At 53.7% G+C, this 12257-nt stretch overlaps 1 protein-coding gene across 1 annotated transcript in view; it reads right to left on the reverse strand.

Annotated features, from left to right (window-relative positions):
• The window catches only part of LOC110504815 (A disintegrin and metalloproteinase with thrombospondin motifs 2), a 241852-nt gene that overhangs the window by 13835 nt on the left and 215760 nt on the right, over positions 1 to 12257 (reverse strand). The window contains exons 7-12 of the mRNA XM_036969571.2: positions 4278 to 4383; positions 3737 to 3880; positions 3291 to 3423; positions 1427 to 1540; positions 835 to 980; positions 437 to 612 (exon numbers count right to left, since the gene is read on the reverse strand). Of these exons, the coding sequence (XP_036825466.2) occupies positions 437 to 612; positions 835 to 980; positions 1427 to 1540; positions 3291 to 3423; positions 3737 to 3880; positions 4278 to 4383 (819 nt within the window). The remainder of the gene's footprint in view (positions 1 to 436; positions 613 to 834; positions 981 to 1426; positions 1541 to 3290; positions 3424 to 3736; positions 3881 to 4277; positions 4384 to 12257) is intronic.

Here is a 12257-nt window from a genome sequence, read left to right on the forward strand (position 1 = left end):
TGGAGAGAAAGAAGAGATGGGATTCCTATTTCTGAGTTCTGATGGTTTAAACATATGCTCTGTGATTCACAACAGCTGGCTGGAGAGAGAGAGAGAGAGAGAGAGAGAGAGAGACTGGAAAAGAGCTCAGATGACATCAGTGTGATTAGGTGGAGTGAGAGAGTTCAAATAGAGTTTTTTTTCAGATGGGTTCAGGAAAGGGTTTGTTGTTTTAGAAAGACACAAGTTTTCTTTTTGAATATAGGTGTTTTCACACTGCTCAGCAGAAAACCAGCTGTTGTTGACCATAACACAACTCTCAATCTGCCTCCAAGCAATCTCTACAGCAGATACAACAGACTTTGGCCACAAAGCAAAAGGAGCCGATTGGAGGACCGCAAGTGTCTCCATCCCAACCGACCATTTGGGGAAGTCTGTCTGTGTGTAGGCTACTTACGGTCGGTGTGTTCATAAGGAAGCCAGTGGTGTTTGTTGTTGTGGAACTCAAACTCGGTGTCCAACCTACGGCACTGCTCCTCCCTGAAGTCACTGTACAGCTCCTCACACTCCTGGCTGTTACACAGCTGGAACTGGCGGTTAGCACCCAGACAGGTACGACCTCCGTTAGCAGGCCTAGGGAGGACAGGGGGAGAGGGAAGAGAGAGAGAGGGAGGGGCAGAAATGTTAAACAAGGTCGATGTGAACAGTGATGACGCATATATTTTTGCAAAACCATCACAATGTGATGGATAGCAATGATACCATGTTGGTTATGTTCTGTAATGACAAGATCTAACACCTTTTCACTATGATACCATGGAAAGGTAGACTTCTCAATAGTTGATATTTATGTACCTGGGGTTGTCACATTCGCGGGTTCTGAACTGCACCCCTCCTCCACAGGTACGAGTGCAGGACCCAAACTGGCTCCACACGCCCCACCCACCATCCTGCTTTATCATGTCATTGGTCAGCCAGATACAGTGACCTTTGAAGCAGTGCTGTGATAGGATGAGAAAGGGGAGAGACTGTCAGATAGCAACATTTTTTACCATTACTGTGGTGTGTGTGAGTATGTATAATATTAATATTATAATGTATGTAGGTTTGTGTGTGTTTGTGTGTGTGTGTGTGTGTTTGTGTCTGTGTGTGTGTGTGCGTGTGTGTGTGTGTTTGTGTCTGTGTGAGTGTGTGTGCGTGCGTGCGTGCGTGCGTGTGTGCGTGTGTGTGTGTGTGTGTGTTTGTGTCTGTGTGAGTGTGTGTGCGTGCGTGCGTGCGTGCGTGTGTGCGTGCGTGTGTGCGTGTGTGTGTGTGTGTGCGTGTGCGTGTTTGTGTCTGTGTGTGTGCGTGCGTGCGTGCGTGTGTGCGTGTGTGTGTGTGTGCGTGTGCGTGTGCGTGTGCGTGTGTGTGTGTGTGTTTGCATGCGTCCGTGCTTATGTTAGTGTACCTTCCCGTCCCCACACATGGTTCCGTCGATTGGCGGTCCTTTCTTGGTCTTGCAGAAGAAGGGGTTGTCAGGGTGGCTGCACCACAGCTGTTTGCAGGGGTCAAACGTTCGGTACTGCAATGGACAGAGAGAGAGAGAGACATCCTCACACACACGCCCTCTCACATTATACACACACAGCCAGTACCTTAACATATCACCAGAGTAGACAGGTGACCTGCAACAGTCACAAGAAAGAACAGATCTGTCTGATATGCACACCAGTCACTGGGAGTAGCTAGCATCACAGAACATTCCAGAAATCACCTCAGACCTACTACACCAGAGATAAAAAATCAAATGTACCACTGACTGCACATGTACAATAAAATATACAAAATAATAACATCCACAGGAGTCCAGACGGCGGTGTACTGTAGTAGTCCATCACTGGTTCACTGTTACAACAACACGGCTGTACAGGAAGCCAGAGAGCATGCCGACACAACCAAAGAGGATGAGGAGAGAGAGACTCTGACTGAGACACCCTGCAGCTCTGTGGGGTCAGAGAGGAGGGCAGAAGATGAATATAAAATGGTCAACATGACCGATCATTGATTCAGAGAAGAATAAAGTTGTCCTTTTTCATTCTATGCCCCTAATGGTTCAGGTAAGGATGCTGGGGAGAATAAACTGATCTTAGATCTGTGACAAACTCTCTTCTCTCTCAGCTGTTTCCCTCCGCTCCCTCCTCTGTCCCCCTTGCCACAATAACAGAGCCGAGCCAGACTCCCTACCCAGAAAGACCTCAGGTGACCCCTCTAGTTGAGGTTACAGCAGGGTCAAAAGTCAGCCTGATGGTTGGTTGGCACTGATGACATCAGCTTGGTAAGCTGGCACGCGACACTGCAGGATCCTAAACCCGAACATAGAAAAAGCAGCTTTTGCTCCAGACCTTTCTTTCTGTCTGGAAACTTCTCTCTCTCTCTTTCTTTCCACCCTTTTTCTACCTATGTTCTACATGCCAATATGTCTTTCTGAACGGCCAAAAAGTCACACAGACATTTACAGTAAAAGGTGTCATGCGTGTGTCAGGGTTGAGCTCATTTGCTTTGGTTGACTCTGTCTAGCTATGAGATCCAGGAAAGCTGTTTGGGACAAATCCAGCGTTGTACTTTTTTCTCTTTGGTAGGTACTATATGGGAACCAGAAACAGAGATTGTGTTTAGAATCCTGCAGTACACATGCCAGGCACAATAATGTGACGATGGGCAGAACTAAATAAATAAAAAAATGTACGAGTAACGTTGCAACAACGACGACGACACTGATATCAATCAGAGGAAAACGATAAAAGCGGCCACATGGCTCCGAGTGGGGGGTGTGGGGGGGTAACCTTACCTGTGTTCCAGCCTGGCTCACCTTTTGCAGCTAAAGAATGGGTTGACAACAGAATACAGGGTAATCTAGCAACGTGTGCAAAGCAAAGAGCAGGTCAGCTCAACTCTCAATCAGAACAGCTCTTGAACAGCCTGTCTAAAAAAGATGAGCTCTTCAGTCAGTGTCAAGATGCTTTAAGGAAAACACTTATTCAAGTGGGGACTTAGGTCAGTAGGGACTTAATTCAGTGAGGAGTGAGGAGTCATTCTATCCAGGCGTGGATGTAACCCTAGTCACCCTACTGCATCAGTGGGGACTGAAAGTGTGAAGTGGTGCTGAAGTGGCTTTTCAAATACTGAGAAATGGTAAAACTGTGGGAGACGTTAGGACCGTTAGGTGGCAATAGATACTTGTTTCCCTGGTGACATATATATGTATATATTAGTATTAATATATAGTTAGTAGATGTGTTAGTATACCACTTGTTCCTTTGGGGAATTCTTACCGCTGTACACATTACGTAGCCCACACCGAAGTCGAAGCGACACTGTTCGTTCATGGAGTAGTGCAGACCAGGAAGTCTGGGCAGGGATGGCCAGTTATGTTCGTAGGGGTCGTCACGGAGACAGTCGTAGGATCTGGGGGAGGAGTCAAAAGATATATGAGCTAGCAGTGGTTTCTTATTCAGTGAATAAAGGAGAGTGGTAGTTTTAATATATTTTGTATTGTATTGTTGGGAACAGCAAACATTTCAGTTCAGCACCCCTCCTCAGGCTGCATGAGTTTTCATATTGGAGAACTGTATGCTGAACACTGGCAGACCTAACAGAGTGGAGTTCCTATAGTTTGTTTGTGGTCTGGAGTCATTCAGTTCTAGTGGAAAGGCAAACACGTTGTTTGGATTGTAACGTGTGTAAGTGTGTGTATACAGTAGCTGTGTGATAGACTCACTGTAGGTAACGTCCTAGCTCCTGCTGGCTACAGCGGGACCAGTGGAAGCGGTGGAAGGCAGCTTGGACCAACGGGGCCATGATGCTCCCCATGTGCACCTCGTCTCCACAGCGATTCCCCTGGCCGTCGTGTTCCATACCCAGCCTGGGGGAGAGAGAGAGGCAGGGAGGGAGGGAGGGGGGAGCAGAGGAACAGGCGTATGGGTCTACTTCAATGTGTTATGGTGGATAGAATGTTTTTTAAATTGTGTGATTAAGTCGATACAGTGTGTTAGTGTGCGTGTATGCGTATGTGTGAGTACGTGTATTTGAGTGTGTGTGTGTGAGTATGTGTGTTTTAGTGTGTGTGTGTGTGTGTGTGTGTGTGTGTGTGTGTGTGTGTGTGTGTGCGTGTGCGTGCGTGCGTGTATTTATGTGCATTTGAGTGTGTGTGAGTGTTTGTGTGTGAGTATGAGTGTGTGAGTGTGCCTGTCTGTGATTAAGTGTGTGTGTTTGAGTGTGTGTGTGTGTATGTGTGTGTGTTTGAGTGTGTGTGTACTCACACATGTCCCGTCTCGTGTGCTACCACAAAGGCAGAAGAGAAGCCATCCTCATGGTTCAGAGTACAGCTCCTCACTGGCTGACACATCCCTGTTACTGGAGCATAACCTGAAGAAAGGAGACAGTAGTGAGAGAAGAGGAAGGGAGAGAGCAGTGAGAGGGAGGGATGGAGGGAGAGAGGAAGGAAGAGGAAGGAAGAGAGGAGGGAGGGAGGAGAGGCAGGAAGAGAAGAGGAGGAGGGAGAGAGGTAAGGAAGAGAGGAGGGAGGAGAGGCAGGAAGAGAGGAGGAGGAGGGAGAGAGGAAGGAAGAGAGGAGGGAGGGAGGAGAGGCAGGAAAGAGAGGAGGAGGAGGGAGATAGGGAAGGAAGAGAGGAGGGAGGGAGGAGAGGCAGGAAGAGAGGAGGAGGAGGGAGAGAGGAAGGAAGAGAGGAGGGAGGGAGGAAGGAAGAGAGGAGGGAAGGAAGAGAGGAGGGGGGAGAGGCAGGAAGAGAGGAGGAGGAGGGAGAGAGGAAGGAAGAGAGGGAGGGAGGGAGGAGAGGCAGGAAGAGAGGAGAGAGAGGAGGAGGAGGGAGTAAGGAAGGAAGAGAGGAGGGAGGGAGAAGAGGCAGGAAGAGAGGAGGAGAGGAGGGAGAGAGGCAGGAAGAGAGGAGGAGGAGGGAGAGAGGCAGGAAGAGAGGAGGGAGGGAGAGAGGCAGGAAGAGAGGAGGAGGAGGGAGAGAGGAAGGAAGAGAGTATAGGGAGGAGAGGGAAGGAAGAGAGGAGGAGGAGGGAGAAAGGAAGGAAGAGAGGAGGGAGGGAGGAGAGGCAGGAAGAGAGGAGGAGGAGGGAGAGAGGAAGGAAGAGGAGGGAGGGAGGGAGGAAGGAGAGGCAGGAAGAGAGGAGGAGGAGAGAGAGAGGAAGGAAGAGAGGAGGGAGGGAGGAGATGCAGGAAGAGAGGAGGAGGAGGGAGAGAGGAAGGAAGAGAGTAGGGAGGGAGAAGAGGCAGGAAGAGAGGGGTAGGAGGGAGAGAGGAAGGACGAGAGAGGGAGGGAGGGAGGAGAGGCAGGAAGAGAGGGGTGGGAGGGAGAGAGGAAGGGAGAGGGAGGGAGTTGGAGAGGCAGGAAGAGAGGAGGAGGAGGGAGAGTGGAAGGAAGAGAGGAGGGAGGGAGGAAGGAAGAGAGGAGGAGGGAGGGAGGGAGGGAGGGAGGGAGGGAGGGAGGGAGGGAGGGAGGGAGGGAGGAAGGAAGGGAGGGAAGAGAGTAGGGGGAGGAGAGGCAGGAAGAGAGGAGGAGGAGGGAGAGAGGAAGGAAGAGAGGAGGGAGGGAGGAGAGGCAGGAAGAGAGGAGGAGGAGGGAGTAAGGAAGGAAGAGAGGAGGGAAGGAGGAGAGGCAGGAAGAGAGGAGGAGGAGGGAGAGAGGAAGGAAGAGGAGGAGGGAGGGAGGAGAGGCAGGAAGAGAGGAGGAGGAGGGAGAGAGGAAGGAAGAGAGGAGGGAGGGAGGAGAGGCAGGAAGAGAGGAGGGAGGGAGGGAGGAGAGGCAGGAAGAGAAGAGGAGGAGGGAGAGAGGAAGGAAGAGGAGGGAGGGAGGGAGGGAGGAGAGGCAGGAAGAGAGGAGAGGAGGAGAGAGAGGAAGGAAGAGAGGAGGGAGGGAGGAGAGGCAGGAAGAGAGGAGGAGGAGGGAGAGAGGAAGGAAGAGAGTAAAGGGAGGGAGAAGAGGCAGGAAGAGAGGGGTAGGAGGAGAGAGGAAGGAAGAGAGGAGGGAGGGAGGGAGGAGAGGCAGGAAGAGAGGGGTAGGAGGGAGAGAGGAAGGAAGAGAGGAGGGAGGGAGGAGAGGCAGGAAGAGAGGAGGAGGAGGGAGAGAGGAAGGAAGAGGAGGAGGGAGGGAGGGAGAGGGGAGGCAGGAAGAGAGGAGGAGGAGAGAGAGAGGAAGGAAGAGAGGAGGGAGGGAGGAGATGCAGGAAGAGAGGAGGAGGAGGGAGAGAGGAAGGAGAGTAGGGAGGGAGAAGAGGCAGGAAGAGAGGGGTAGGAGGGAGAGAGGAAGGAAGAGAGTAGGGAGGGAGAAGAGGCAGGAAGAGAGGGGTAGGAGGGAGAGAGGAAGGAAGAGAGGAGGAGGGAGGGAGGAGAGGCAGGAAGAGAGGGGTAGGAGGAGAGAGGAAGGGAGAGAGGAGGGAGGGAGGAGAGGCAGGAAGAGAGGAGGAAGGAGAGAGGAAGGAAGAGAGGAGGAGGGAGAAGGAAGAGAGGAGGAGGGAGGGAGGGAGGGAGGGAAGAAGGAAGAGAGTAGGGGAGGAGAGGCAGGAAGAGAGAGGAGGGAGGGAGAGAGGAAGGAAGAGAGGAGGAGGGAGGAGAGGCAGGAAGAGAGGAGGAGGAGGAGGGAGTAAGGAAGGAAGAGAGGAGGGAGGGAGGAGAGGCAGGAAGAGAGGAGGAGGAGAGAGAGAGGAAGGAAGAGAGGAGGGAGGGAGGAGAGGCAGGAAGAGAGGAGGAGGAGGGAGAGAGGAAGGAAGAGAGGAGGGAGGGAGGAGAGGCAGGAAGAGAGGAGGGAGGGAGGGAGGAGAGGCAGGAAGAGAAGAGGAGGAGGGAGAGAGGAAGGAAGAGGAGGGAGGGAGGGAGGGAGGAGAGGCAGGAAGAGAGGAGGAGGAGAGAGAGAGGAAGGATGAGAGGAGGGAGGGAGGAGAGGCAGGAAGAGAGGAGGAGGAGGGAGAGAGGAAGGAAGAGAGTAGGGAGGGAGAGAGGCAGGAAGAGAGGGGTAGGAGGGAGAGAGGAAGGAAGAGAGGAGGGAGGGAGGGAGGAGAGGAAGGAAGAGAGGGGTAGGAGGGAGAGAGGAAGGGAGAGAGGGAGGGAGGGAGGAGAGGCAGGAAGAGAGGAGGAGGAGGGAGAGAGGAAGGAAGAGAGGGAGGGAGGGAGGAAGGAAGAGAGGAGGAGGGAGGGAGAGAGGAAGGAAGAGAGGAGGGAGGGAGGAGAGGCAGGAAGAGAGGAGGGTGGGAGGGAGGAGAGGCAGGAAGAGAAAAGGAGGAGGGAGAGAGAAGGAAGAGGAGGAGGGAGGGAGGGAGGAGGAGAGGCAGGAAGAGAGGAGGAGGAGAGAGAGAGAAGGAAGAGAGAGGAGGGAGGAGGAGAGGCAGGAAGAGAGGAGGAGGAGGGAGAGAGGAAGGAAGAGAGTAAAGGGAGGGAGAAGAGGCAGGAAGAGAGGGGTAGGAGGGAGAGAGGAAGGAAGAGAGGAGGGAGGGAGGGAGGGAGAGGCAGGAAGAGAGGGGTAGGAGGGAGAGAGGAAGGAAGAGAGGAGGGAGGGAGGAGAGGCAGGAAGAGAGGAGGAGGAGGGAGAGAGGAAGGAAGAGGAGGGAGGGAGGGAGGAAGGAGAGGCAGGAAGAGAGGAGGAGGAGAGAGAGAGGAAGGAAGAGAGGAGGGAGGGAGGAGATGCAGGAAGAGAGGAGGAGGAGGGAGAGAGGAAGGAAGAGAGTAGGGAGGGAGAAGAGGCAGGAAGAGAGGGGTAGGAGGGAGAGAGGAAGGAAGAGAGTTGGGAGGGAGAAGAGGCAGGAAGAGAGGGGTAGGAGGGAGAGAGGAAGGAAGAGAGGAGGGAGGGAGGGAGGAGAGGCAGGAAGAGAGGGGTAGGAGGGAGAGAGGAAGGGAGAGAGGAGGGAGGGAGGAGAGGCAGGAAGAGAGGAGGAGGAAGGAGAGAGGAAGGAAGAGAGGAGGGAGGGAGGAAGGAAGAGAGGAGGAGGGAGGGAGGGAGGGAGGGAAGAAGGAAGAGAGTAGGGGGAGGAGAGGCAGGAAGAGAGGAGGAGGAGGGAGAGAGGAAGGAAGAGAGGAGGGAGGGAGGAGAGGCAGGAAGAGAGGAGGAGGAGGAGGGAGTAAGGAAGGAAGAGAGGAGGGAGGGAGGAGAGGCAGGAAGAGAGGAGGAGGAGAGAGAGAGGAAGGAAGAGAGGAGGGAGGGAGGAGAGGCAGGAAGAGAGGAGGAGGAGGGAGAGAGGAAGGAAGAGAGGAGGGAGGGAGGAGAGGCAGGAAGAGAGGAGGGAGGGAGGGAGGAGAGGCAGGAAGAGAAGAGGAGGAGGGAGAGAGGAAGGAAGAGGAGGGAGGGAGGGAGGAGAGGAAGGAAGAGAGGAGGAGAGAGAGAGGAAGGAAGAGAGGAGGGAGGGAGGAGAGGCAGGAAGAGAGGGAGGAGGAGGGAGAGAGGAAGGAAGAGAGTAGGGAGGAGAAGAGGCAGGAAGAGAGGGGTAGGAGGGAGAGAGGAAGGAAGGAGGAGGGAGGGAGGGAGGAGAGGCAGGAAGAGAGGGGTAGGAGGGAGAGAGGAAGGGAGAGAGGAGGGAGGGAGGAGAGGCAGGAAGAGAGGAGGAGGAGGGAGAGAGGAAGGAAGAGAGGAGGGGAGGGAGGGAAGGAAGAGAGGAGGAGGGAGGGAGGGAGGGAGGGAGGGAGGGAGGGAGGGAGGGAGGGAGGGAGGGAGGGAGGGAGGGAGGGAGGGAGGGAGGGAGGGAGTGAGGAAGGAAGGAAGAGAGTAGGGGGAGGAGAGGCAGGAAGAGGCGGAGGAGGAGGGAGAGAGGAAGGAAGAGAGGAGGGAGGGAGGAGAGGCAGGAAGAGAGGAGGAGGAGGAGGGAGTAAGGAAGGAAGAGAGGAGGGAGGGAGGAGAGGCAGGAAGAGAGGAGGAGGAGGGAGAGAGGAAGGAAGAGAGGAGGGAGGGAGGAGAGGCAGGAAGAGAGGAGGAGGAGGGAGAGAGGAAGGAAGAGAGGAGGGAGGGAGGAGAGGCAGGAAGAGAGGAGGGAGGGAGGGAGGGAGGCAGGAAGAAAAGAGGAGGAGGGAGAGAGGAAGGAAGAGGAGGGAGAGAGGAAGGAAGAGAGGAGGAGGGAGGGAGGGAGGGAGGGAGGAAGGAAGGAAGAGAGTAGGGGGAGGAGAGGCAGGAAGAGAGGAGGAGGAGGGAGAGAGGAAGGAAGAGAGGAGGGAGGGAGGAGAGGCAGGAAGAGAGGAGGAGGAGGAGGGAGCAAGGAAGGAAGAGAGGAGGGAGGGAGGAGAGGCAGGAAGAGAGGAGGAGGAGGGAGAGAGGAAGGAAGAGAGGAGGGAGGGAGGAGAGGCAGGAATAGAGGAGGAGGAGGGAGAGAGGAAGGAAGCGAGGAGGGAGGGAGGAGAGGCAGGAAGAGAGGAGGGAGGGAGGGAGGAGAGGCAGGAAGAGAAGAGGAGGAGGGAGAGAGGAAGGAAGAGGAGGGAGGGAGGGAGGGAGGAGAGGCAGGAAGAGAGGAGGAGGAGAAGAGAGGAAGGAAGAGAGGAGGGAGGGAGGAGAGGCAGGAAGAGAGGAGGAGGAGGAGAGAGGAAGGAAGAGAGGAGGGAGGGAGGAGAGGCAGGAAGAGAGGGGTAGGAGGGAGAGAGGAAGGAAGAGAGTAGGGAGGGAGGAGAGGCAGGAAGAGAGGGGTAGGAGGGAGAGAGGAAGGAAGAGATAGTAGGGAGGGAGGGAGGCAGGAAGAGAGTAGGGTGGGAGGAGAGGCATGAAGAGAGGAGGAGGTGGGAGAGAGGAAGGAAGAGAGGAGGGAGGGAGGAGAGGCAGGAAGAGAGGAGGAGGAGGGAGAGAGGAAGGTAGAGAGGAGGGAGGGAGGAGAGGCAGGAAGAGAGGAGGAGGAGGGAGAGAGGAAGGAAGAGAGGAGGGAGGGAGGAGAGGCAGGAAGAGAGGGGTAGGAGGGAGAGAGGAAGGAAGAGAGTAGGGAGGAGGGGAGAGGCAGGAAGAGAGGGAGGGAGGGAGGGAGGAGAGGCAGGAAGAGAAGAGGAGGAGGGAGAGAGGAAGGAAGAGGAGGGAGGGAGGGAGGGAGGAGAGGCAGGAAGAGAGGAGGAGGAGAAAGAGAGGAAGGAAGAGAGGAGGGAGGGAGGAGAGGCAGGAAGAGAGGAGGAGGAGGGAGAGAGGAAGGAAGAGAGGAGGGAGGGAGGAGAGGCAGGAAGAGAGGGGTAGGAGGGAGAGAGGAAGGAAGAGAGTAGGGAGGGAGGAGAGGCAGGAAGAGAGGGGTAGGAGGGAGAGAGGAAGGAAGAGAGTAGGGAGGGAGGAGAGGCAGGAAGAGAGTAGGGTGGGAGGAGAGGCATGAAGAGAGGAGGAGGAGGGAGAGAGGAAGGAAGAGGAGGGAGGGAGGGAGGGAGGAGAGGCAGGAAGAGAGGAGGAGGAGAAAGAGAGGAAGGAAGAGAGGAGGGAGGGAGGAGAGGCAGGAAGAGGAGGAGGAGGGAGAGAGGAAGGAAGAGAGGAGGGAGGGAGGAGAGGCAGGAAGAGAGGGGTAGGAGGGAGAGAGGAAGGAAGAGAGTAGGGAGGGAGGAGAGGCAGGAAGAGAGGAGGGAGGGAGGGAGGAGAGGCAGGAAGAGAAGAGGAGGAGGGGAGAGAGGAAGGAAGAGGAGGGAGGGAGGGAGGGAGGAGAGGCAGGAAGAGAGGAGGAGGAGAAAGAGAGGAAGGAAGAGAGGAGGGAGGGAGGAGAGGCAGGAAGAGAGGAGGAGGAGGGCGAGAGGAAGGAAGAGAGGAGGGAGGGAGGAGAGGCAGGAAGAGAGGGGTAGGAGGGAGAGAGGAAGGAAGAGAGTAGGGAGGGAGGAGAGGCAGGAAGAGAGGGGTAGGAGGGAGAGAGGAAGGAAGAGAGTAGGGAGGGAGGAGAGGCAGGAAGAGAGTAGGGTGGGAGGAGAGGCATGAAGAGAGGAGGAGGAGGGAGAGAGGAAGGAAGAGAGGAGGGAGGGAGGAGAGGCAGGAAGAGAGGAGGAGGAGGGAGAGAGGAAGGTAGAGAGGAGGGAGGGAGGAGAGGCAGGGAAGTTGTAATAGAAAGAAAGAAGGGTAGTCAGGGATCATTAAGAAGAAAGGAAGCAAGAAAGAGTGTTGTGTTTGAATACCCATACTAATATACTGTATACTACATACTTAATTAGTATATAACACATACTATATGCTATTAGTTCATTTTAGTATACCGTAATTTTAGTATATCCTTTTGGTTGAGGGTACTAGCTCTTCGCCTGTCTACCGGGAGTTGATGCTGTTGCTATGCAACTTCTTGCTAGCTTGTTAGCATAACAAATTACTAGACTTTGGGTGTGTTTGTAAATTCAATCTGGAGTGCCAGAGTGTGCTCAGGGCGTTCGTGTATTCAGGGCGTTGTCAGATTGTCATTTATAAATTGAGAGCGTACACAGGACGCTGTGGCCGAGGAGTAGGGTTGAGACCTCACCACTCCAGTCATTGGCTTCTTCCAGACACAAATTAGAGAAGACCTACCTCTGACTAGTTAGCTGGTTAGGCAGTTTTCATGTTAACCAGAGCGTTAGTGACTATGCTGTTGGCAACAATTTAATTACCTGTTTCTGCCAACGTTTACTGGCACCGGCCAAATTCAATGGGTGTTGAGTGTTCGCAAATTCATCAGTTATTCTGAGCTCAGCCTCTGTCAGTCAGGCGAGAGCGCTTTGAAATCGGAGTAGATTTAGAGTTTGCGAACGGACCCGAACGAAAGACTACACCATTTTGCTAAACTCTGAATGACGTGAATAATCAACCCAATTCACATTGGATAGTTAGTTAGATAGCATAAAGTAAATATACTGGCAAGTTCGATGTAACCAACTAATGTTACAATAGGTAGCAAAAAAGAGAGCGGTACATACTGCTGTAATGATATGCTATGATATGCTATGATATGCTATAAGGACAGTGTAGTTATCAAATTGTCAGCCAACATAACTTTTTTGAAACGTCATTACATTATTACATTACTCAAAATGTTCTTAACATTTGTCATAATTAGTTAAAGCAACACATTGTTATATCTGATCTCGCCGCATATTTTCCGCCATTTTCTTCAAATCTGAGAACGTTGTGAAGCCACGCCCATTTTCTGAAGAATTGCATTACGTAAATAGTGTCCATTCCTTGTATACTTGGTATTTTGGCGAATGTAGTACGACATCCGCAAACTTTTGGCTTACTAACTCTATCCATACTTTGACTAATAAGCATACTACACTACTCAGTTTACGTCACAAATAGTATGGTTAGTGCGGATAGTATGTAGCATTG

The sequence above is a fragment of the Oncorhynchus mykiss genome, chromosome 25, assembly GCF_057628025.1.
Source record: "Oncorhynchus mykiss isolate SJ-2025 chromosome 25, ASM5762802v1, whole genome shotgun sequence".
NCBI lineage: Eukaryota > Metazoa > Chordata > Actinopteri > Salmoniformes > Salmonidae > Oncorhynchus > Oncorhynchus mykiss.